We start from the raw sequence: 27908 nt of genomic DNA, 5'->3' as shown, positions 1-27908 counted from the left end.
TAGTGACGGTTGTCAGACAGCCTGATGCTTACCATAAGCTGAGTAAAGCAATTTCAACATTAAAGTGATAATGAACATTAAAAATAAAGAAATAAGGCATGTTATCATTATGCCCTATATATATCATTATCCATGTCCATTTGCTACCGCTGCATTCACTACAAGTAATTATATATATATATATATATATATATATATATATAATACATTTCGGAAATCCTGTCGGCTTTTTTAATATGTAACATATTTTGTTGTGAAGCAGGATGCAGTTTGAAGACAGTAAAGAGACTTTTTACATTTTTAAATTCTTTTTAATCCATCGGGAAAGCATAATTATTTACAAGCAAGGACGCGGACATTGCGCGTCCGCCACAGCGCAGTACAAAAGCCGGAGTGGGGAAAGGGGCCGAAATAAATTATCCCTCGCTTTATATAACCTTAGATTTTGATAGGGAAAATATTTCTCCACAGTGCTAATATATTAATAAGATTCTGATAGGGATTTCTGACACATGTCAATCACATGTAAGGGAAACACAGGGATCTTTTAAGAAAGAATGTGCTTACTGGACATTTTTACCCCTTCACGCTGAGAGTGTGAAAGTATCGGCGTTTAGCTGACTAAGCAATTTTATAAAGCTTCTCTTGAATTAATTAAGTAGAGAAAGTGGAATTGGATCACGAAATAAGAGAATATTTTAGAATGAAGTTACTAGGGTCTAAATTAAAATAAAATCTTGGAAATTAATTAAGTTGAAATTAAAGTTCAAAATATATATATATATATATATATATATATATATATATATATATATATATATATATATATATATATATATATATATATACAGGGTGAATTTAAAGAATTCCAATGAACTTTTTGGGTATTTCGAGTACACAAAAACCAATCACTTTTGCTTGGATAGAAAAATATGAATTTATACTAGAGCGTAATGTTTGGCCGAAAGTAAACTGAGAAATCCAGTCGTAATTGTTCTATACGAAAACAGGCAAAGAAAGAAATGGAGTTATAAAGTATATGGCGATAACAGATAACTATTTAATAAAATGGAATATATTTAGTATATGCATTAGTCTTTTGCTGTACTGTTATCATAAAAGGAATTACCCTCGCTTGCCGTAGCCGCCGGGGTGATCTAAATGACCGTTGTAGAAACAATAGGAAGAGGGTAATAGAGATGGAGTTTTAAGGATCACAACTGAAACAGTCATATGCACTGCCATGGCTCAATCCACCCGTAGAGAGTAGATTTCAATATTGGAACGGAGGTAATTTCAAAAGTATCACTCCGCATTGCACATTCTCAACCTTTAAAATATATTTGTGCCAAATTCAGTAGCCCATTTTTAAATGGTCTGACATGTAGAGCATCAACAGACAGACATACGTACTCACAGACATTATCATTACAAGTTAATTACGATTTCTCGATATTTGTGGCATTATTTCCATAAAATTATTCAAGTTTTCTGTTGTTTTATATGCATTCATACTTCTTATTTATAATAAATTATTTATTTTATGATTTATTATTTCTCAGAAAGGAATAGCATTTTCAAACAAATACAAGATGTCAAAAAAATTAATTATTAACATCTTTAACCAATGCATATCAGATGAGATCTCCTCTTGTCAGCGAGTTATACTCCAATTTATTTATTGACTTAAAGACAATATTATTTAGATTAAAAGGCGTTTCTTAATTAGTATAAAAAAAAGCAACTACTCAACTAAACATTTTTTTAAAAATTCAAAAAATACAGAAGGATTTTCCGTAAATCCCATACTTATTTTCATGTTTACGTAAAGTTTTGATCAGTATAGAAACACTTAAAGTGAATAAATTTTATATCAATCCTTGGTTTAATATGATGTTAATTTTATAGATTCAAGAAATCGTACTTATTTCCATTTAGATTATTGCACGCCATTAAATAACGCAACCTGTATTTTAAATATAATATTCCGTAAAATTTTACTCTATTATAGTGCGATGAATGTTTGCATAGAAATTAAATGAAAGTTCGAACATGATGTGTGATAACCAGAATATTATTTTTTTTAACTTTATATTGACATGAAGACAAAAAGTACTTAGTTTAAAACAATATATCTAAACTTAATCTAGCATTCATATCTAATCTAGCATTCATATTAATTTAGCATTCATTTTCATATCTGCATAGATATGAAAATGTGTTCATCTTCACTCACAAAATGTTAGCTATAGTATTATTAAACATTCTATTTAACACTTAATTTCCCTTAGACCAAAATTTAAAAATCATTACTCCAACTAAATATAGATTTTAGTTCTGTAAATGAAAAGGAAAAAGGCGATGTCCAGCTGTATGCCTACGCTTTCATGTTAAGTCTTTGAATAAAAATACCAGAAATACTTTTTGAAAAATATGGAGTTTTACTTTTAAGCTTGTGAAATATAATGTTTATTTTCAATACAGTGTATTCATAGAGATGTCAAACCTGAAAATATCCTTATAACCAAAGATGGAATTGTAAAATTATGCGACTTTGGTTTTGCCAGGACATTAAGTAAGTAATTATTTTTTCGTGTATAAAGCAATAAATAAACTAATGTATCTCTTCATTTACCCTAAATGTTATGTTATGTATCATGTATCCATGTATAAGTACTGTATTATAATATAGTGTGCATTTTTTTTTTTTTTTTTTTTTTTGCAATTACTCATTTACGAGCAATATATTTAATGAACTATGCCACAGAGTATGTATAATAATATTTCAGAAAATACATTCATTATATGGTAAATTTTTTCTGGTACGCAGAAGAAATAAAACCTTTAAAAGTGTTCTATAAATTTGATTTTGTTAATGGCGCACGTAGAAAATATTTTTGAATTATAAAACTCTTGGTGAATTACCATTTTGTATTTATCGTGACTGAACAGACAAAAATAGTTTCGTATCTTGTAGTTACTCTTATACACTGCTATTAAATTCTAATCTAAAATGAAAAGCCTAAAAATAATTTTCATCTAAGCGGAATCCTGAAACTTCTTTATAGAATTAATGTGTAATTAATTAAGAAATGGTAAGTAAGTAATGTTAATTACTTACTTACTAAGTAATGTAAGTAAGTTTTCAGCAAGTAATGTAAGTAAGTAAATTTAAATAATGTAAGTAAATTTTCGGCAAACAGAAAATGTTTTGCTTTCAAAATTGCAAATTTCAGAACGAATTTTTAAAAAATTGTGATATTAATGACCACTGTAAATTCCATGTAGAGATTGGAACCCTTTTTTTTTACATTTAACCAGTATTTATGAATATAGATAAGATGTAGTAAAAGCAGTAAAAGATTTGAACAAAGCTTTCAAAATTTGGTTGCACAAAAAAATAGGCTTCCCTCTTCTAAAAAACAGCGTGAATACAAATTCTATGCAATTTCAGACCTAAAAACTGAAAAATATTTTTTAATAAAATAAAAACTTAAATACACTAATACACGTTCATAAGTCTCTTTTTCTACAATTCTGAATATGTAATGAGTTTGGGCGGATGGATTATATTATTTATACATAAAACATTTAAAGCGCAGTTTTCCACGTCACCTCACTAAGGGGAATGAAAAAAAAAAAAACAGTGAAAATCTTTTAGTTGTTCCTGGATTTTTTTTTCTTTGCGTGGTTAATGATAGCACAGGCATTATTAGATTTAGAACAATGCAAAAATCAAGAGATCTGGAATGAGCAGATATTTTTTTGGAGAAAACAAAAAAGAATTCGATAAATTACAATATTTTTTTACAGTTTTAAAGGATTGCAAAGTGAATTAATTCACTATGATAAAAGCATCGCTCAGGATCGATCATGACTTTAATGCAAGAAGTTGTACTAACAATGATCATGAGCAGGATTTTTTTTAAAAAAATCTCCTTCTCTAAAGTTTGAATCCTCCTTTTTTCTTTAACTTGTTTTCTTCATCAAAATTAGTTTCAAAATTCTGCAATATGAACAACATTTTCTTGATAAAAACTTTAAACTTATATAACCTGAGCTATTTTTTAAACATTCCGAACTTCTTTATCACAATATAACCGCCGGGGTTGACAAATGTATTTGATAACTCCTAATTTCCATCATCAAATGTCTGGTTATCTGAAGAGGATAAAATAATTTTTTTGTGTCTAAATCAACACAAATATTTCAAAAAAAAATCTTTTTTCTTAGATAATTTCAAAGGACGACTCGTGGCTATCGATCAATATAAATTCTTATTTTTATTTTTTTATATATACCCCCCCCTAACTGAAAAAAATTTAATCTAAAAATTCCCATTAGTCAAAACACAAAATAATTGCATGTTTATTTTACAATTATATTAAATATCAAGGATTGATTGCCATTTGTTAATAAAGCGTGGTGTAAATATAAAAAATACACGAAGTTAAATATACTTTTCAGGGTATAAAAAATAGCTGGCAATGTAATAAACTATTAATCTAATGACAATCTAATAAACTATAATTTCCCTATAATTTTTTTTATTTCAATACTAAAAGAAATTCATCTTAATTTGAATTCATATCTCCTTTTTGATATGCGTGACCAGATCTTTTTTGGAATTTTCGTGTCGATTCATCCATTTGAGAGGTTCAATTTGAAATTAAAAAACACTAAAATGTTAATTGCTTTCGGTAGGAAAATGATTGCGGAGAAACATTTTCTTAAAAATAAAATCCCTGAAGGTTTCCAGTTCTTAAATAAGCTAGTTTTATATTTTGCGATTTAAAAAATCACCTGGAAAATTGACATGTATCCTCAGCAATACACCTTTTTGTTTCAGGTCCAGGTGAAAATTATACGGATTATGTTGCAACAAGATGGTATCGAGCTCCAGAGCTTTTAGTGGGAGAAACCCAATACGGTCCAGCAGTTGATGTATGGGCCATCGGTTGTGTAACTGCAGAGCTTATGAGAGGAGAAGCCCTTTGGCCTGGAAAATCAGATGTTGACCAATTGTATCTCATTCGGAAAACTTTAGGTAATTGTATTGGTTATTGTAATATGCTTATAATTTTAAATAACCTATATTTACTATACTTCTAGAATTAATCAACTTCATTTGAATCACATTCACAAACGCACACATATGCAAGCTTCTGTTGTATAATGTAGACAAAACCTACATCGAGCATCAGTTCAATCTATAAATCAGTTTATTGATAAAAAAAAAATCATCGCGTTGACAAAAAGAATGATATTATTATTTGTAATAAATTAAAGATTAAATTTCAGTTCTTAGTTGGCAATTTGAGCTGTTGAATTAAATACAGATATTTATAAAACGCAGCGTGCCAGGCTCAGAGGTAAAGTGCGCAAGGCGGGGGAGGGGAGGGGCATTTAAAAAAAGTGAAATTAAGCTAAATCCGCAGTTCAGGCTCTCGATGTTGAACTGTAGCGAAAAGTAAATGTAGGGCAGCTAAAATTCCACTTATTAGATTTTGAGAGGTGCTGATAAAAAATATATATTTTTTCAAACCCATGGATAAATTTAATTCATGTAAATATACGAGGGGATAAATTTTTTATTCATAAAATAAATTATTAATTTCTTTTTAAACGGAAGAACTTTTCTGATAAATAATGAACACGTTAATAGTAACAGTTTCTTCCGTGGAGAAATCTAGCGCGATCACATAAGTTTCAGTGCATTCGGTAAATGCTGTATTTGTTTTCTTATTTTTATATTAATTTCTTCCATTTAATAAATGATTAATTTTTTTTTATATTTATCAATGCATAATTTAATTGCTGCATTTCCCATGTCAGTGTGAGTTGTTTCCTTTAATTTTTGGCTAATTATTGGAATTATTTGAATTATTTACATTATTGATTTAGTTTAATTATATTAACATGCTATTTTAAAGCAACACTTGGGCTATTTTGGGATGGGCTTCATAATTTTGAGCAGCGGTCAAATGACGAGGACGACACTTGAGCTGGCACCCCACTATCCAATTATCCGCACCACATCAGTGGTAGCATGCTTGACCCAAACGGATTTAGCTTGACCCAACGGATCAGACCCTCTTTCACGACGGTTCTTTGGCAGAATCGGGTCTCGAACCTGAAATCCTCCGTTTTTGAAGCTGTGGCATTACCACCAGACCACCGCAGTCTGGTATTTAAGTTCTTGAATAAAAGGTCTTATGAGTTTCCTTTACTGTTGTAAGATCCGAAAAGTGAATTGTGACTGTGAATTCAATGTTTCCTTTCATTTGCTTATTGAATTGTGTATCATATATAGGCTATAATCGTAGCCAAATATTTTGTTTCTAAACTGTTAGAGATCGGCATATTTCAATAATGCTATTTTTCCAATTTGAAAAATGTTTTAAATGACACAAAAATACATTTATCATGCAATAATAAAGTCATGCAGACGTTTATCAGTAAATAAACTGCTGAAAAATTTATGAAAGAATAAATTTTAACACTATTTAATAAATAATTACTAAATTTTAATACTTTTCCCCATTTTCATTAACTATATTTATTACAATATTCTTGACACTCTGGCATTGGAAACGAAAGGGAAAAAATACGTTGCACCCTTCTGTAACTGAAGCTGAACGAATTAAGAAGCTTTGATTGTCACTATTTTGCATCATTTTGCTTGCCGCCAGCAGGAAGATCCACCAATCAATGCATGAGACTGCCGATGACTTGCCAAAAGTGATGAAATTGAAAGTCACAGTTTTAGTCTCATAACAGTAGAACTTTTTTATTTAATATGTTTGGATTGTCAAAATTTTATTAATTGGGAACAGTATACAAACTTATGTTTCGTAATTTTTTTAAAAATATTTACTGATTCAAAAATCATAAAATATAAGCTTACATTATTTAGATCCTTTTTTCCCAACTGGAAATTTAGAAATTAGCAGTTGGGCCATAATTAGAGAGGACACTGTATGTATATAAATATATATATTACATTCTGTATTCATATTTTTACTGAAATAATCGCTGGAAGATTTACCCATGAGCACATATGTTGGGGAGGTTCAACAATGATGATGGACCTTTTTAGAATTTTAAAAATTTTATTGTTTCTCCGCTTTCGGGAGTTCCTTTGAGCTTTGCCTTTCGGCGTTGCTGCTACATCGATGATGTTACAAGACTGATAGTTTTTTTTACATATACCGCTTGAGGGCGTTACAAGTGAGAGGCGGGGCAACATGCTTACGTAACATACTCCCGCCTTGAAATTGCACAATTTCAATATTCAGACACTATATGAATTTCACACATCACAATAAATTCGACAGAATTATTACAAAAATTGAATAAATATAAAAACAAAACAATATATACTAAAATAATTCTTATATAACAAATTTACACAAAATAATACTGAAATAATTCTTATATATACAAATTTATACAAATGAGTTCAAGTCTATATATCATTTACAATCATATACACATATAAATTCAATTAATTTTTTGGGAGTAAACATATTTGACTAATACCTCTTTTAATAACACCATTCAAAACTCTTATTACAACAACTCTGACCAAGCCATCTGAACCTTTTATTAATTCTTGAATTCTACCTAGTCTCCATTTATATGAAGGCAAGTCTGGATCTTTGATTACAACCATATCATTAAGATTTACATTATTCTTAGCAAACTGCCATTTGTTTCTAAAATGTAAATTATTCAAATAATCACGTTTCCAATTTTTCCAAACTTGTTGTACTAATTTAGTTAATTTTTGCCATTTTGACAAATAATTATCTGATTTTTCAATTAATTGTGGTTCAGTAATTGAAGTTATTGGAAGGCCAATTAAGAAATGTCCCGGAGTCAAAGCTGTATAATCATTAGGATTCGTAGATAAGGGTACAATAGGTCTACTATTTAGAACACCTTCGATTTCTGCAGTTAATATTAAAAATTCTTCAAATGTGAGTTTTATAGAGCCTACTGCTCTCTTTAAATGAAATTTAAAAGATTTGATACCTGATTCCCACAAGCCTCCAAAATTAGGAGACCTTGGGGGAATAAATTTCCAATCAATACTTTCTGTCGTTAGATAATTATTTAAAGTATCATCAGGATTACTCATTAATTTTTTCAATCTTTTTAATTCTGAATTTGTTCCAACAAAATTTCCTGTGTTATCCGAAAATATACTTGCACATTTACCACGTTGGCAAAGAAGCGTTTTAAAATTGCAATTAAACCATTAGACGTTAGATCGGTAACTATTTCCAAATGTATGGCTTTAGTTGAAAAACAAATGAAGACTGCAATATAAATCTTTTGAAAAATACCTTTGCGTTGACATTTATATTTAATTAAAAATGGTCCACAAAAATCGATACCACAATTTAAAAATGGTGGGCTGGGAGTTACTCTTTCCACTGGTATATTTCCTAATAATTGATTACAACTTACATGTTTATTTTTGAAGCAAACAATGCATTCATTAACTACTTTTCTAGCCAAATTTCTTCCTCCAACTGGCCAAAATTCCTGTCTGACAAAATCGAGTAAGGTTTGGCGACCTACATGTAAATACCTTTTGTGAAAAGATTCCATAATTATTTTTATAAGTCTATGATGAGCAGGAAGAAGCTTAGGATGCTTTTCATTTTGAGTTAATTTAGCCTTTTGCAAACGACCACCTACACGAAGAATATTATCCTCATCTAGAAATGGTGCTAAATTTTTAATCTTACTTTGTTTAATATGAATACCTTTTGACAAATCTTTAATTTCCTCTGAAAATTCAGAAGATTGCACCTTGCTTACCGTGAAGTTGGATGCTGCTTGAATTTCCTTTAACGTTCAGAAGAGCACTTCAAATTATTAATAAATCTGAAAAGATAACTTACAATTCGACAAATTTTAGTATAGCTGTTTCTCAATTTTAGAATATCACAAATGAAATTATTAGAAATATTAGTAAAATCAATTCACAAGGAGTTTTAACTTCTTTCAGAAAGTCATTATTTGTATTACAATCTACAGCATCCTTTTTATGGGGAATTTCTGACTGTAGAAATTGTGGTCCATTGAACCAAATTTGACTGTTTATCAAATTTGTTGCTGAAGTTCCCCTGGAGATTAAGTCTGCTGGATTGTCTATAGATTTAATATGTCTCCAATAATAATTGGGACACAAACTGTTAATTTTTTTTGACACGATTAGAAACAAATGTCTTAAAATTTTTCTGGGGGAGTTTTTATCCAAGCTAAGGTAATTGTGGAATCTGACCACATATAGACGTGATTTAATGTCACTGGTAAAATCGAAATCACCTTTTATGTAAGTAATGCCAAAAGTAGTGCTGCTGACAGCTCCAGACGAGGTGTTGTTGATTCCTTAATTGGATACACTCGTGATTTGCAGCACAAAAGACTTGTTTTCATTTCACCAGATTTATTTTTTGAGCACACATAGATGACTGCACCACAGTCCTTATTTGAGGCATCACAGAAGCAAAGTATGTCTATGGTGATGGGATTCTTGATAATAACACATCTTTGGATTGTTAACTGGTTCACTGCCGGTAAGTCTTTTAAGAATTTTAACCAGTCATTCAAATCTTTTTGTGGAATTGTGTCATTCCAATTTAGCTTTTGTTGCCAAAGTCTCTGAAGAAACATCTTAGCGCTAGTTATAATTGGGCTGATAAGACCCAAAGGATCAAACAGTATTGCTATGACTGAAAGAACTTCCCGCTTTGAGTAATTGTTATTCAAACTGGCAGTCACTTCAAACGTGAGAATGTCTGATGTGGGACGCCTCTGCATTCCGAGCGTTTTAACTGTTGTTAAGTCTGGAAATTCAAAATTTGATTATTCCCTGATAATCCAGGATGGTTTTAAACCCATTTGTGAAGTTGCATGCTTCCTGTACTTAAAAATTCTTTTAACTGCTGTTGTAAAGTCTTGGTTTCTGGTAAGTTATTTGAACCAGTTAAAATATCGTCAACATAAACATCAGTAAGAAGTGTTGCAGATGCTTGGGGAAATTCACTTTTTTTTCTTTATCAGCTAAATGGAGCACATTTTGTTCCATATGTCACAGTCCGTAGTCTGTATGTTTCCACAGAAGCAAATGTAATATGTTTCCACAAAGTTTTTTGCAGGTCTCTATCTGTTTCTGCGACCAAAATTTGGCGATACATTTTCTTTATATCTGCACTAAATGCAAATTGATATGTTCAGAATCTCGAGATGATGCAAAATAGTTCCTGTTGAACTGTTCCGCCGTTCAATAAAATGGAATTATGTGAAACTCCATTGCTTGAATTTGCAGATGCATCAAAAACGACACGCAAGGGTGTTGATGTGCTTTCTGGGCGAAATACGGCATGATGAGGAATATAATATTCTCTGTTGGCAATTTCAGGAGAATCTAAAATTCTTTCCATATGATTTAACTGGAAATATTCATCCATAAAAGCCTTGTATTGTATTGCCATTGTTTTATTTTTATCTAATCTTTTCCGAAGTAAATTTAAACTCCTTTCCGCCATTTCTTTTGAATCGCCTAGTGTAGAACGTTTTTCTTCAATTATTGGTAATTTAACAACATACCTTCCGGTACTATCCCTCTTATTAGTGGAAAGAAAATGTTCCTCACAGTAAGTTTGTTCATATGTTTTTGATTCGTCTGAATCATCTGTATTATCACCAGGAAAAGATTCTAAGTTTAAAAATTTTTTAATAGAAATCTCCAGATTATCATTTTCAAAAATTAATCCAGAAAAGAAATGAGAATTTCTGCTGTTGATTGTTCCCGTTACTAACTATCCGAACATACTATTTTGTAACAAGAGTGAATTATCATATGATCTAAATTTTTCTGCCTTCAATAAATTAAAGAACAACTCACATCCGAGTAATGCATTAATTTTACTAGGAATATGAAAAGTTTCATCCGCAAGTTCTATCTCACTTGGGAAGTTAACTTTTGAGATATCAATTTCTTTAGAAGGAGTTAAATGCGTTATTTTAGGCATAATTAAAAACGATACAGTTTAGGAAAAATCATTCCTTTCATTAAAAATTATAGTGGTTATTTTATTTTTAACGAAGAATTCTCCTCCGTTAATACCAGAGATGGATGCATTAACCTTTTCCCGCTTCAAATCTAAAGAATTGGCCAAATCTGCAGTTATTATGTTTACCGAACTCCCAGAATTCAACAGCGCTTTTATTTTTATTTTTTGACCAAATGCATCTTCAATAAATAATTACGCAGTGCATAGAATATTTGAAGATAGTTTTGAGTTACTTGTAAGCGCTGACTCAGCATCAGCGGTTTGTTTTTGTGGCAACCTTGACGAGCCAGATGTTTCATTGCTTACATTGTTGCTCCTCGCCGCCTAGAAAGCGCATGCGTAAGAGTTTAGAATCCAAATGGATCAAAGAATTATGGCCTGATTTTTGACAGCTTCGGCAGAGGAATGTGGATTTGCAGGGTGGCTTATGCAATTTCAAACAGTTCTTACAAATATTATATTTTTCTAAAAGCTCGATTCTTTTAGAAACACTCAATTTTAAAAATTCAGAGCATCTTTGCAAAGAATGTTCAAATTTACATAAAATACATGGCTTTACATTACTTAGTTTATTCGAATTAAGAAGAAAGTATTTTGGCTTATTTATTGCGCCTTGAAATTCCTTGTGGAATTTGTTATTTGTAGGGTTTTTCCCTAATTGATCGAGTACCATCGCACTTGATTCTAAAAATTGCAAGAGCTCCTTCAGTGAAGGTATTAGTTTTGATTGTATGGACATTTCAAATACCTTTCTACTCTCTTTGTCAAGTCTTTCCAATATTATATTTACTAATATAGCATTTTTTAAGTTATTGCATTCTAAATTCAAACTTTTTAAACCTCTCGAACTTTTATTTATTGTGTCTGTGATATTTCGTAAGCCTTTTGCAGACTCAAAATTTAATTTTTCTAGTTTTAGCATACTTCGAATGTGAATATCAACAACTGCTCGCTTATTTTCAAAGCGCTCTTCGAGAGCAGCAAACAGTGACTCAAATGTATCGTCACTTGTTCCTATAAATTTAGCTTCACCACGAAGGGCAGCTTTTAAATAAAATAACTTTTGATCCTTCGTTAATTCGGTATTATCGTTTATTAGACACATAAATTGATTTCTGAAATTATTGAATTCTTCCATTTTTCCGTAAAATAGCGGTAAGGGAATTTCCGGAAGTTTCGTTTTTAATTCAATACGATCGATATACGCTTTCCAATTTGAATTTTGATAATTTTTATTATGAATTACATTTTTCTTAACATTATAATTAGAGATTAAGCATTTCAAACCTACCTCTATTTCGTTTCTTTCTTCTTCGATATCCAACATTTCTTGATCGCACTTCTGGATTAACGTTTCATCTTCGTCGATTTCTAAATAATCCTTGAATAAAATTTCTAATTCATTTTTTATTTCTTCCACACTTGCCAGCTTTTTTTGACAGCTGAATATACATTTATTTTCTTCTTCAACCGTTGGACTATTTTCAAGGCTTACGTAACATATGTATCGAATTATTATACAAATTTATAAACTGCCAGTAATCATTCCAGATTTAAAGAAGCCTTATGAAATTATGTGGAATCCATAAATATCCCAAATGTTCTAGGAATCCTTAATTGATTTAAAATAACAATCTATTATCAAATAGAAAATATCATCTAATTAAAAAGCAGAGAAAAACTGAAAAGTTAATATTGACTCCTATTAAATAAATATTTTCTTTCTAAAACTTTGGGAATATAAAGGTATCGTTTTTGTAACATTATTTTCATGTTTTAGAACAGGGATTTTCAACTAATTACAATCTAAAAGTCATATTCGAAGGTTGCAACATTTTTTGCTTTTGGGCTCACAATCAATCACTTTATTTTGTAGTCAATCGACACTTATCTTTCAGATTTTTCAAAGCAGCGATAGCAATATAATCTTTAAAAAAGTGACATGTCAATCAAAAGTGTTTATCCTTAATTTGCCGGAAAGATTTCTCACCAATTTTTGAAAGTTTTATCTGGTCTAATACTGATTTTCTAGAATTGAAGCATTTAAATTTTTTTATATTGTTTTGAATAGAAGCAAGCATTTGAATTTTTTTATATCGTTTTTAATAAATCATTGCTTTATAATATAAATATTCATAATATTCATAGTGCTCATAAATATTCCATGTACAAATTCATATGTTTATATGTACTCATTTTATTGTGTAGGTGATTTAATACCAAGGCATATGCAAGTATTCCGATCAAACGATTTTTTCGCAGGTGTGACGATTCCAGAAACAGATGTCAGGGTATGAATCTCGAGTTATTGCATGCAGGGAACTGCTTGCATTATCTATCATGTTCATATTTTTGTAATGAGACGCAAAATGAAATCGAATTATATTAATAATTTCAATTCCTAATAAACCGAACCGTTTTTACAGGAGGGCTTAGAGACGAAGATTCCAAAACATGTGCATGAGCATGGACTAGATTTTGTTCAGGTTAGTATTTTCAGAAGATATTTGTTTGTATTTATATGCAATATGTTACATAAAAATGTAATAATCCTTTTTATAGTTTAAGACATTGAGCTGGTGTGTTTATAATCATTAATCATTCTGATGTTGTTTATTTTTATTTGCGATATTTTCTTCATTTTAATTATAATCTCCATTATTATTATAAACAATGATGAATGCCTCGTGCATTTATTTCATTTCTTTTTCCAATAACTAATGTCTTTTATTTTTTCGTCTTGAGTTTTATATAACGAAATATATCGTTAGCTAAAGCTAAATTTCTAATTATATATTTCTAATAAAATCTTTTATTAAATGCTGATATTTTATACTTTAATTATGTTTAAATCTTTTCATTTCGTTTCACTTTAAAAAAAATTAATTAGAATCTAGCTACATCAAATTTTATTTTCTTGATTTTTTTTTTTTTTTTTTTTTTTTTTTTGTATCGACCAACAACGAACTTTGTTTGGAGCCTTTCTATCTGTAAACTTTGTCACTTACCTCTATCATTTCCTTTTCACTCTTACCTTCATGTTGGACTGTGTTTGTTATTGTGTGCTTTTGATATCTCAATAAATTAGTTTCATTATAAATTGAAACTAATGTATTGACATTACTTCGGTTTTTTTCTTATATGAATTGAAACGTTTAGTCATTTATTTACACATTTCCAAGTTTTTTCCAACCTTCATAAAGCTAATTTACACTCTTAATCAACGATATACAACTGAAATACGCACATTTTAGCCTTGAATTATACTAAAAGAACATGTATATGTTTTAACAAACATTTCCCAATTTGTTTGGTTTGCAAAATATTATCAAAGGCCAACTTAACAAATTTGGTTTACATTTTTCAGCGATGTCTCGATAAAGACCCTCAGAAAAGGTACACATGCGCTCAACTTTTGAAGCATCCGTACTTCGATAATTTCAAAATGCCCGAACTAGACAGTTCAGATGAAGCACAGAGATACAAAAGGGAAAAATCAAAGGTTAGTTTCTTGACATAAATTATTCCATCTCTTTGTTTTGCTATGTTATTATCTCGTTCGTTATTGAATACTTCTTAACTATTAACAAATGATGCAAAACAACTTTGTGCACAGTTCTAAATGTTTACTTTTATTTATGTTTAGAGCTATTCCAATTTTGTATTGAAAAATTGATTATTTGATTGCTAATAAAGTACTTTCTTATCATTTATCTAGAGTACAGTTATCTCTTTTAGAGTATAGTAGCCAAAAATATTTACTGAAATATTTGTAAGTAAATAATGTAATTTTACTGAGTTATCGCTTATTTTTGAGACGAATCAAACTTTGCGATCTGATATCTCAACAATATAGCAAAATTTGGAAATTTTTCATTAAATTTGGGTACCAAATTAAGACTCTAAAAATCTCAATAACTTTAGAACTGCTTCTGAATTTTGAGAAATTCCAGGCTTTTTTCAGCAAAATTCTGCAAACTGCCTCAAGCCTGCTTGAAAGCATATATAAAAATTGCCTTCTAGAAGATCGATCAATTCGGAATAAATAGATAGTAGAAGTTCAAAACTAGATTTTAATGCATTAGACTTGTGCGAAAAGAGACGAATTATATGGTTGATTTCTTCTTTCAATCCGACTTGTATTCTTCTCTTTTAGCGTCTGTAATATTTTGGAGCAATGTTTTCACATTTTTGGAATGTATACGAAATCGTTTGTGTCCTGCTTTCCACTATTTGCATAGAAAGTTACGTTCTTATTTTTTTTAATACTGTTCTTGCTAATGTCACTTTTCAAAAATTCATCAGTCTCCGAATTCCTCAGAGAAATTTAGCAATGCATGGCACAATACTTTAATAATTTAAATATGGAGTGAATCCATATTTTTGTTTAATTATATTTAAGACCCTTTTTCACCAGCAGAAATGACTTTTCTACTGATTTTCTAAAATCTCTGGAAATGTCTCATTTGCTGCTAATAGTAACGGATCCTATTATTATATCATCAATTTTATCATGAAAATCGCATTAAAACATATAATAACTCTGATATATTATATATTAAATATTTAGCCATTTTTTTTTCTTCTTTTTGAAACGGAAATTTGCTGGATTATAATGCATGTTATTGTGGCATAATGTTTTCATAGAAGTTGTGTTGAGTTTTGTTTAGATTATTGATATTTTCTTTTAGTTTTATAAGTATTTTTCTACGAAACTCACAAATCATATTATTATGTATTCTTCATTTTATTTATTCATCTATTCATTCGATGTGAAAATAAATTTTGAAATTCTTAAGTTATTATTTTATAACTTAACTATTTACTTGTAAAGTTGGTTATTATTTATTTGGAAAGAGTTGTTTAATATATTTATTGTAAATTCAAAATTCATTAACGTCCAGCTCGTCTTAACAACAATTTTATGAAATCTTTGAGTAAGTATATTGTAGGGCGCTAAGTAGGGCAAATATAATCGATTAATCCTCGCGCAATTTGTCATGCTTCAATTAAATTCAATAGTCTGATGGACATCTTTCATTGAAAAGTGGGCATAACTTCGCGGTACAACGTTAAAACATGATGTAAACTTGTGTTTAATGACATGCATAAGTTTGTCATGTAACTAGGTCGTCAAGGAAACCAATTTCATTTCAGTGTCAAGAGCGATAAAAAACAACGGGATATTTCAGAAGGCAGGTTGAAAAAATCCATGTGCTGATTTAAAATTAACTTAACATGTTATTAGAATATAATTATTATCCAGTAATAATTTTGACTACTATAATTTTCGCTTTTACTGTGCTATGTCATTTTTTTTAATCTTTTAAAACTGATATTTATAGTTTTTTTTTTTTTTTTTTTTTTTAGTATAATCAGTACCAGTCTCTTTTGCTGCCTCAGCTACCAAATCAAACAAACTCTTTATCTTCACCCGAGTCCAAAAATAATTCATTGTCACGAAATACGAACAGATTTGACCATCTACCAAATATTTGACGGTATGGGCCCGGGGACTATCCCTCCTTTCAAGGCAGCAATACCTTATCCTTCCACTACTATTTCAAGTGATGAAGACCAGCGTCTCCAGGAAAGTGACAAAAACTGTGATTTTCACAACCAATATCACGACAAATTTCCATGACAGGACATTTTATCATGCACTACGAAATTAATTTATGCTTTGTGTATTTTTATGTAAATAAATAAATACGCGTTCTACAAATTAAACTGTTTTTTATTATTATCTGTTCCTTTTTGGATTATGAAGTGGTGAATTTTTAATGATTATATGAAAGTTAATATTTCACATACATTATATTATTCGGATTAGACAGCTTATAAACTGTCTAATCCGAAGATTTTACAAATCACGTAGATCGGGTTTGTTCAACAAAGAAGAGCGTGAAATTGAGTATTATCATGTGTTTAGCCACTTCAACTTAATAAAATTGACGAATGTGAACGTTATTAAAATTTTTGATGTTATTATCGCGGTGACTTCAAAAACCTGAGCTTATTGCTTGAAAATTTCTCTGGAAAAGCATTTTCTTCTGTATAAGTTGAAGCAAATTCTACCTCACAGAATCCGCAGTAAGCAATCATCTTCTATACTCAAAAATTCTTTAAACTAGAAGAAGAAATCTCAAAATGTCATCTTAATACTAAACGCAACGACACGTTATATATATATACAGGTAATTACAATTAAAGTGATAATACTTAGACCTATGTAGAGCCCATTCTAATTATAGAATTCCATTGAAACTTGGCTTATGCGTAATATGGGGAATGGGAAAAAGAAAACTGCAAAAATATTTGCATTTTTACCACTAGATGGGGCTTTTCAAACAATGTAGGAAGGTCTTTATGCAAATTAGGAAAGTTTAAAATACCAGTTGTCAGTGCCGTAAAATTATTCTTCATCCTATCCTTTGAGAAAAAAAATCAAGCTTTATTTTTCAAGTTGATTTATCAGAACTGTAGTAATGGTGCAGTTACACTGTGAGAAACATCCTTTTCAAGCATCTGAAAAGGGCTTATGTCGAAGAATGGATTGAAAAAGATGAAATGTAATTTGGAAACAGAGGCGGCGGTAGCAGGGGGGCAATTGCCCCCCCCCCGTCGGCGAGAGATTGCGAGTTTTGCCGGCAAAAGTCTTCAGGATGATTGTAGAGAGTTGCGCATCATCGAACATGATTATTTAAAAACCACCTTAAAGTTAATATATTGTAAATTTTCCAAATATCCAAGTAATGGTTAAAGCGATTTGACTATATTTGGCAAAATAATCGACAGGTTGCTAGGTCAATAAGAGGACGTTTTTTGCAAACAATTTTTGATAAACTGACTAAGAACTGAACGCAATGGGGACCTTAAGTTCGCAGATTTTCAGGCATCTGATACAAATATCGTACATTCAGCTTATTATTTGCACTACTTTTGGAAATACAACTGACAAGGTAACAAGTGAATAAGATATCGACAAGGTTATAAGCGCATTTTGCGGACAATTTTTGGTCGGTCAACTCTGAACACAATGCAGTGATTATTGATGTATGTCTGCAGTATGATGTATTTCAAATATTTGATTAAAATGTCGTTCAACGAGCTTATAATTTGTCCGACAAAGTGAAAAAGATATTTGCATTCCGCTCGCAATTTTTGGACAGCCGACTATGAATTGAATGAAATAAATGTTGAGCACTATATCTACAGATTTTCAGACAACTGATTCAAATGTCGTTCATCAAACCTTTAATTTGCACTACTTTTGGCAACATAACCGACAAAGCGACATGTGAACAATATATCACATTTTACCGAACATTTTTAATCGGTCGACTAAGTATTCAATGCGGAGGATGTCGACGATGTTAAGTCCTCAAATTTTCAGTCATCTGATTTAAATGCCGTTCATTCAATTTATAATTTGTACTTTATTTAGTAGAATAATCAATAAACTGGCAAATTAATAAGTTATCGCATTTTTTTCGACTAATTTTTATCTTTCGGCTAAGATGTTATCATAGGTTATGGAGAAAAAAATTGTTTTCATCGAGTAGTCCGATTACCTGCCAGTAGAATTATAAGGGAAATTGAAGCTTTTATATTGCACATGAATAGGGCGATAGAGTTGGTTTTCCTGACTCATCATTCAAAGTCAAGTTCTAAAATAAATCGTCATCTTTTTCATCTAATTGTTACTTCCTCGGTAACGAACTAGGGATTCTTTTTTATCTATTTCACTATGAGAATTGTCTGACAAAAATCTAGTTAATGGTTAAATTAAATTTAATCTAAGCACTCTTTTCTTTCGCAACTCTTATGCATATGCATGTTAAGAAGAGTTACTTAACTGTAGCCAAATTATGTGAATTCAATATAAATTCCTGGAATAAGTAAATTGCTTAAGTGTAAATTAAGTTAATTTAACAGTAAAATATCTGTTTAATGCAGTCTAATTTATCAGGCTGCAATTATTACACTAAAGAAATAAACCGACCGCAATTGACGGTAAAAATAAATATATGTGGTATGATAGCTTTTCAGCTACACTAAAAAAAATTTATTCAATAAATGCATTAAATTTGTTAAATAAATTACTACCTAAATTCTTCAGATTTTGCATTCAGTATTATAACTATGTAATTGGGGAGGATATCTTTAAATTTTCCCCCCAATTTTTTGTCTTCGTGGCAAAGATTATATAATTACAGGTTCTTCTAAATTTTTAATAGACTTTGAATAAGGATGGCTTGATAAAAAGATGATTAAAATAGCCATTCATAGAATATTTATATATAACATATTAACCCCTTGATATACGAATTTACTTAACTTCTTAATTAAATAGCGCATCGTTTTTGGGACAATTATTATTATTTTAATCCCTAGAATAATATAAAGGTATTTGAGGTAATGTTGGATTTTAAAGTGATTTGTGCATTTTAAATTACTTAATACTTTCATTTAATTGCTGATTTAAAATTAAAAATTTAGCAATTCTCTGCGCGAGTCAGACTTGTCATTGTATATGAAGAGAAGAAAAATCAACACATGTAACTGAGGGAATAAAACTAACTTTTTGAGCGGCTTATGGGCTCATTTGCAAAACTTCGGGAAGGGGGGTACTTAAACATAAGAACGCATGACTAAAAATGAAGATAGGGGAGATCTATTCAAGATATAATTTAATGCATTGGTTTGTTAATCTAATAAAATGTATTGGTTTATTAAGCCTAAATATACACTGAAGAATAAATAGATGAAGAATCTAATGTTTAAATAGTCAGTTTTGCACAAGAATCTTTTTCATTTCTTATATAAAATATTTCGTTCATATATTTGCAAAACATTTTTTACAACCTTCATAAGAAACATCATCATTGTATCCTTTCCGTATTCTAAATTGTTCATGTCTGAATTAGAGTAAATTTTTGTTGCGCACACACACGAAATACATCGTACGAATTTGAAATGTATCTGAATTCCTGCTCGTTGTTCCATTCCTTAATTAAAAATTATTTTAGGTAGGGGACTACGTTAAAAAAAAAATCAATTTTTTGCGAAAACATCCAATATTTTTTTATTATTATTATTCTGGATTTCTAAAATGTTTCTTTTATAAAACTTTTTGAATTTAGTTTCAATAATCATTTCATATTGCTTCTGATATAAAATGATAAGAGCATGCATTTGTTCATTAATCATGACACGTCATTCTGGCACAATTTGTATTTCTATCTATATACAAAATCTAGAATGAAATAAATTAGATCTCAGAGAAATTAAAGAGTCTCATAAAAGAATAGACTCAAATATTGACAATCTTTTGATATTCAGGGGAAAAAAATTGAGAACATTTTTTGAAAATATTTTTTATAAATTTTTAGAGCGAAAGCAAGGTTCAGCATCTGAATAAAAAAAATTATAATAATTAATTTAAAATAATAAAACTTAATAAATGATTCTTAATTTTTTTGTTAATTAAATGTACAATTAATAAAATCAATGTAAATAATTAATGTATAATTAATTATTATGTGTTATTTTGAAGCCAAAGCGCTTGCCCCCCTGTCGGAGTTGCCTTGCCCCCTCGTCGGCAAATCTCTGCCGCCGCCTCTGTTTGGAAAGACTGGGGAGTTGGGTGTATATTGTAGGGTGCTAATAGGAAGAGGAAGGAAATGGATTTCAGGTGAAAGTGTGGAAGAAGACACAATAGTTGTTACTAGTATTACCAGTATTCTTCGACAAATACTCGAGAGGTGTAAGGTGATTTGTCTCTTTTTTTAGTCTACAGTACGAAAGGTTCTGCGATCCATTTTAAAGCAGTAACCATACAAGGTCCACATGGAGCAAAAGTTGCACCCTCAAGATCCGGAACAATGCATTGGTTTTGCTTACCGGTTTCTGGCCAGGATAGCTGTCGGCAATGCTTGGCCTTTTAACATTTCGTGGTCAGATGAGGAGCATATTGCCCTTGACGAAGGAATAAAAACTTGAATTGTTGCTTATAGAGTGCTGCATGTTCTAATGTTGTTCCTGAACAGCCTCTACATTCTGATTATTTTATTGTGTGGTGTGGTTTTATCGCCGGTTTCATTCTTGCTTTTTTTTTTTTCTTTGATGAGAATTCTCCTCCAAGGGCCTAAAAGATGCTTGCTCCATTACGGATGCCCATTTCTACGATCTTCTTCTAAATTAATAATGAAATAATTGTATATGTTTCAGTAATTGCAATGATTCTAAATCCTGAAGGAGTCAAATTTTTGCATACATTATAAGCACAATATATCCATTCAAGTTTTGAGAACGGAAACATATAGTATTATTATGTATGTGTAATCACTTGTAAAATGCTTCATTTTGTAACTTTTCTACATTTCTGCACGTAAACGCTCCTCTTTCTACACACTTGTTCTGAAGAGTCATGTGATCTGAATGAGGGTGACGAATATAACTTAATGAGCATGAATTCACCAATATTAATAACGAACTTGAGAGATAAAACAGGAATCACTTACTTCAAATGCTCGATTTTTTTCCTTGCACCCACAATTAGTTGGAAATCCAGAAATATGGAACAGTTGTTTAGTTCAATACGAGATCCATCCTCTTATGTCCCGTTTACATAATCAAGAAAATTTATTCATAAAGACAAAAAAAAAACAAAAAAAAAACAACCAGAATCATGTTTTATCCGAAATTTTCAAGTTAATAATGAAACACAAAACTAGACTGTATCTAAGGAAACAAACTGCTTGCTGAACCATCATTATGTTTGTTTTGGTTGAATGCAAGACATTGGTATATTTAATATAAAAAGCCATGAAATCAAGTATGAAAAGGTAATAACATTATATGCGGATTTTCTAATCAAAAATATATCACAGGTCGCTTTGACTGATTGAACTCATAGTTTAAGTACAATGCAATGGCTTCCAATCAGCTCAACAAAAAAAAAAATTACAAGAATAGAATTGAAATATAATTTTGTTAAAGCAATTTTAACTCTGAGTAGCCCGTAGTTTTAATTGAGATCATATGAATTGCATTTAAGAAAATTACTGATGTATCTTTTATCAATGAGGGATTTCTAACAAAGGAAAAAAATATGTATTAAGTACATATGATTCTGTCGGAGAAGTATGTAAGTTGAACTGAAACAATAGCTAAAATGAAAAGGAAAGAAAAAAAATACAGCTAATTTAGCTTTGGATATGAAGAACAGTTGGCCGCCTAGTAAACCTGAGATGGTGAGATCTTTGCCTAGCACCACTAAATTCATGGGGATGAAATATTTTAATGTCATTTAGATATGCTCAGTGAATAAATTTTAATGCTATCAAGAACAAACTGCCATGCAGCTTCAACCTATATCCTACCGGCCGTTTCATTTTATGCTTTCTTTCTTCGTCTTTAATTGTGCGTACATGGTGTTCATTAAACTCTCATTGCCAAGAAATAACTAAATAAGATTCAAAACAAAATGTAAAGTTTTAAAATAATATCAGAAGGATCTGCAATTCTAATGGATCTATCACCACTTTTTAGTGTTAAAATGAGATGAAAACCAAAATGCTTTCCCTCATTTTACATCATAAAGTTGATAAAATCTGCAGTTTGTTTCTGCAGACTGCAAACTATCCTTATATTGTATTATTAACAAGCATTAAATCTAGCCATCACAAGGGGGGTACAATAGTACAGGGAAATAAAACAATCTGTTTGAGGGTTAAAGGGGACAAATATTTCTTCCACCTTGTCCATTAGGATTCCATCTAGTATTTAAAAAAGAGTATTGTAAGTTTTCATATAACAACTAACCTTTTTCTTTAATATTCTGATTTCCTTATTATATAGTAAATATGCTTTTTAATTTAGAAATTAACATATAAAATTATATAACGTTTATTTCAATAAATGAAAAAAAAAAACTGCTTTAAAGGAAGTTATTTACTCTTAAAAATAAATAATAAAACATGTAAGAAGCTTTTACAAATATTCATGATTAATATTTAATCCGAATGACTCGGTTTTTGAGTGAAATCGAAAAGCATTATTCACATTTTATCACAAATGAATTAAAAGAAATCAAAATAAAAATTCGTAATAAGATTTTTTAATTATTGCACATTTTTGTTTTTGTTATATCGTGTCTTTAAAAATGGCATTTGCCTTATTATAACAAAATATTCGGCGAAATTACTAAGCTATTTTCACTCTATTAATATATAATAATAGCGAACATAGAAATATCCTGCAAATAGCATAATTCTGTAATAAGTGTGATTCCGCATTTGACAGATGAACTCCTATATGGGAAAAAACTTGTCGAGCATTTTTATTCAGTTTCTCCGAACAAAATCTATTCTATGTAGCACACCATTCCACCAACTGCTGAACCATCTACTGATAAATAATGACTTCGTGAAAAGAAAGAATCGGCTTCGTTTCCATCCTTTTTGTGCAAACGATTATTTTCCATCGTCATTCATTTAAGAAATATTGATTTTCATTGCTGCTGTGGACTGCTCTAATATTCTGTACTTCCCCGCAACAGATAATGCATAGAAAAGGAATCTAAAATAGATAATATGGCTTTTGGAGGTTCGTGAAACAAAAATTAGTTCACAAAATCTAATCATATGTTTCGATGCACGCATACAAAATCGTTTAAGTAGAAAAAAATAAAAAAGTAAAAAATCTCTCTCTTTTATTTTTCTAAATTGTAAATTGGTAATTTAATCGCATATGATCAGAATTTATCCTTAAATTTCATCCTAAATCAAGATTAAATTTATTTTTAACCATCAAAATAAACGAACTCTCAAGTAAAAGGAGTTTCATTCTTGGTTCTTTTATCATGATGCGTGTAACACATTTAAAATCTGATAATGTTTTAATATTTAAAAGTGACTATGTTTACTTTTTGCAAAAAAAAAAAAAAAAAAAAAAAAAAAACACGTGTTGATGTTTAAACTGTTTTATTAAATTATTTAAGACGCACTTGCTCTTGGATTTGTTTAGAAAGCGAACGCAGAAAGAGACTCAATTGAATTCTTATAAGAATAATTCCTTCTTGTACGCATATTAAAAGATTTTTCAGAAGTTTAATAAAAATCGAAATTAATTAAATCTAAAACTTGATGATAAGATATCTCTATTTTCTTTTATTTGAAAATAAAGATAATGAAGACAAAAATGTAATAATTTTTAGAAGATAATATTAACTTTTACTATTTTTATCACTGTTATTCGAAGCATAAATAAATTTCGATTTCTTTTTTTCTCCAACTGTGTAACCCAAAATCTCACATGTGTAATTGTAGAAATTAAAAAATTTCTAAAATCGGTTTGAAACAAATAGTGATCAGGAACAGAAAAAATTAAACATTATATAGGTTTTGAACAAAAAAAAAAGTGAACTTTATAAAATAATGAATTATATCAGACATAAACACCCAGAAGTAAAATAAGTATGATTAAATGAACAATATAATGAGTACATTTATATAAATAATGCTTGAGATATTAAAAAAAAAAATTTGATTTATTACATAAAAGAAAATTAATCATTTCAAAAAATACAATTTCGAAAAAGCGGAAACTGGCTTTCTGCGGAAATGTAGTGCCAAATTCAAAATAAAAATAATATTGAAATAAATATATTAATAGATCTCAGCTCCTTTGCGATAATCCAGCATTAAAAAAAATGCATATAAAATTTGAAGTTTGCAATATCATAACTTCATAGTGCACAAGAAAACTCAAATTAAAATTAATCAATAAAATTGAATTAAAACTAATGATGATCTACTAATAGAAAAAAAAATCTTGTGTTATCCATATGAAGAGCTTTATCTTCCTCACTGAAAGATTCTTGTATAAAGAGGTTGATTTGATAATGATTCCACAAATTTTAATAATCGTAATTATCTAATACTTGGAAAGTATAAGATAATTATAACTCTTAATTAAAATGTTCTTTCTAAAGTCATTTTCCGTAGTAGGATGCATCTAAATATATTTAAATAAGTTCGAATCAACGATTTCATCAGTCAGTGAAAAATCTTTATAGTATGTAGAAATCTACTAATAATGTGTATTTCTACAATGTTACAACGGTAAATGACGTAATGTGTGTTTCTATATTTCTTATGGATATAGAAGACCCATTATATCTAAAGAAGACCTATAAGATGGCTATTAAAATTAGAATTTCACTATTCAAAATATTAATTGCTGATATTACAAACTGAATTTTATTCAAATACATGATATATATATATATATATATATCATGTATAATGTCAAATATATATATATATATATATAATCCCCAGCTATAGCAACTGTAATTTCATAAAATTTTAAATATGAAATATTTTCAATTCAATAATACGTTGTTTTTTGTTTTGTTTTTTCTATTACAAAATACCAGTGCTTTTTAAGAGGATTTTTAAAGGATAGTAGCAACCTGTAGTGGGCAATATATTTTATTTTTGAGACCACTTTTCTGTTCCAATCTTACTTTTCATTCGAGTGTTCCATAAATGAAGACTGAATTAAAATGTGAGGCTTGACTTTGTTTTAAATTTACAACTACAATAATTTAAATTTTCAACCATATTTAAAGTATCGAGAATTCAGTGAAAACTGAACATTTAACTTTAATTGAACATAAAACATATGGAAGATATTAGGGTGAAATTTAGAATATTTGATTTAATCTTACTTATTATTATAATCAAGTTTTTTATGCAGGATATAATTTGAAATAGATCTTAAAACATATCTATGTATCTCTCTTTTTCATGTATCATGCATTGGTCTCTAAGGGTAATTAATGTAAACCGATTAAATAAAAGGATAACGCGACCTTATAGAGAATATAATCGAAACCGAAAGAACACTTCACTCTTATCAAGCGAAGAGGATGTCTTCACTTCGTTCCAGATAACATAGTCATTCCTCTGTACTTATCTCAAACGCAAGTTCGCATATTGTACAGAGTAACTCTATGGCAAAGGATGCCGCCATGCTGTGATTGGTCGATTTCTTTAAAGTATCGAGAATTCAGTGAAAATTGCTCATTTAACTTTAATTGACTTTCTATGCTGTAGCTGCTGCAACCCTACGTGTTGTTTATTTAGTTCCTGCTTACTTTTTCGTCTGCTCTTTTTCAAAATGGAGAAATTAAATCTTCCAGGGAAATACAAGAGTGGGATATAAAATAAGTGAGATTGATGCGAATATAGCTATTTTTTTATCAAGCACCTTCCACTACATCTCCTGCTGATACCACTTAAACAACTTCCTTGGACTTTTTCGAAAATCACGGCAAATACTGAAAGCAAGGTTCTTGGCAAGTCTTTTCATTTACCGGAGATTAAGCCCCAACCCTAGGGGCTAGGCGCTCCGTTAAACATATCATTAAGGAGAATATAGCTATTTTTCGTATTTCTGATATTATCAATAAAGAATTAGCACATGTAGCAATTTTTCAATGAAATATTATTAAAATAAGACTTGAAAATCGAGCTTTTATTTGAAAGAAAATGTTCGGTCTTTTTATTGTTCAATTTTCATGTTAAAATTATTACTATAAAATATCTATATGCAAATATACTATATTTAGGAGGATATTTAGATGACATTAAACGGTATAGAAATCATTACAATTCTGACTGAATATGCATGTAAAATAAAATAACACAAGGAGAGATAGATTTTTAAATTTCATATTAAAATTATTACCTTAAGATATCTACCTGCAAATATTTTATATTTATTAAGGTATTTAGATGAAATTAGATGGCTATAAATCATTTCGATTCACACTGAATATGCATGTAAAATAACACAAGAGAAACATAATTGAATCAAAGGAGATCAAAATAAATGAATTGAAAATCAAACTGTTTCTTTTGGATGATTTTTTCAATTTAAATATAATATTAAAAATTATCTGTTTTATCTGAAAACAAAATATATAATTTTGTAGAAAAAAAAAGAGTTTAAATAAAATTCTTCTTTTGTCAATAAAAAAAAAACTACACTTATAAATTGATATTCTAAAATATGTAAACATTAATGGCATGTATCGAGAAACAGATAGCAGATAAATAATGTAAAGTGGTGAGTACTAGCTTCTCTTTGAATATTTGAACTCTGTTATGGAAAAAAAAAAATCATAATATTTCTGATTTATCTTGCAATGAAGAAACGACATTCCCAATGGTTTCATTTTTTAAGGATTGCCCCGAGATTTCTGGCTTTTCTTTGAGCTCTAAACTTTTAGGAAGTCCCTTTTTAGCAAACTAGAATTTTAATTGAACTCTGTTTAGTTATTGACTTACTATCAAGATTTATAAATATATAAATAGTTTATACATCTCTTTTGAATATAGAATTTTTTAGCAATATTTAAGAATTGATAATGATTGATGCATCTGACCACATGGACAGATTAAATCATCGTGTTTGCTTTTTTATTTCTCCAGGTGTAGCTGGAGGAGTAACTATTGGGTGCATCATCACAAATGCAAAAGAAACTAATGTTTTTCATGAAGGAAGGAAACTTCTTTGTGTGTGTTTCCCTGAAAAATGTTGTTTATTGTAAAATGGGCCATTGTTTTTAATGACAGATGATGGTCTGAAGAAAGAAAAGTTCTGAGTGAAATATGACCTAATTCCACTTACTTTGTCAGTTTCATGTGCTGAAAGCAGTGTGGCGATGGTTTATGAAAAGTGAACATAAAATTCTAAAAGAGCACTGTCAAGAACTATATTTTTCTTTTAAAGCATTGT

The 27908-nt window shown here is 29.6% G+C and overlaps 1 protein-coding gene across 8 annotated transcripts in view; it reads left to right on the top strand.

Annotated features, from left to right (window-relative positions):
- Window positions 1-16823, top strand: part of LOC129960302 (cyclin-dependent kinase-like 4) — a 76382-nt gene extending 59559 nt beyond the window's left edge. For 7 of the 8 annotated variants that reach the window (XM_056073629.1, XM_056073637.1, XM_056073630.1 and 4 more), the window contains 6 exons: window positions 2485-2575; window positions 4850-5047; window positions 13302-13384; window positions 13520-13579; window positions 14461-14595; window positions 16464-16823. In XM_056073629.1, the coding sequence (XP_055929604.1) occupies window positions 2485-2575; window positions 4850-5047; window positions 13302-13384; window positions 13520-13579; window positions 14461-14595; window positions 16464-16592 (696 nt within the window). In that variant the 3' untranslated portion in view covers window positions 16593-16823. The remainder of the gene's footprint in view (window positions 1-2484; window positions 2576-4849; window positions 5048-13301; window positions 13385-13519; window positions 13580-14460; window positions 14596-16463) is intronic. The other variant, XM_056073631.1, reaches the window with a different exon arrangement.
- The last annotated feature ends 11085 nt before the right edge of the window (window positions 16824-27908 follow it).

Source organism: Argiope bruennichi, chromosome X2 (assembly GCF_947563725.1).
Source record: "Argiope bruennichi chromosome X2, qqArgBrue1.1, whole genome shotgun sequence".
Lineage (NCBI taxonomy): Eukaryota > Metazoa > Arthropoda > Arachnida > Araneae > Araneidae > Argiope > Argiope bruennichi.
The sequence above is the reverse complement of the archived record's forward strand: the minus strand, read 5'-3'. Positions and strand labels throughout refer to the sequence as shown.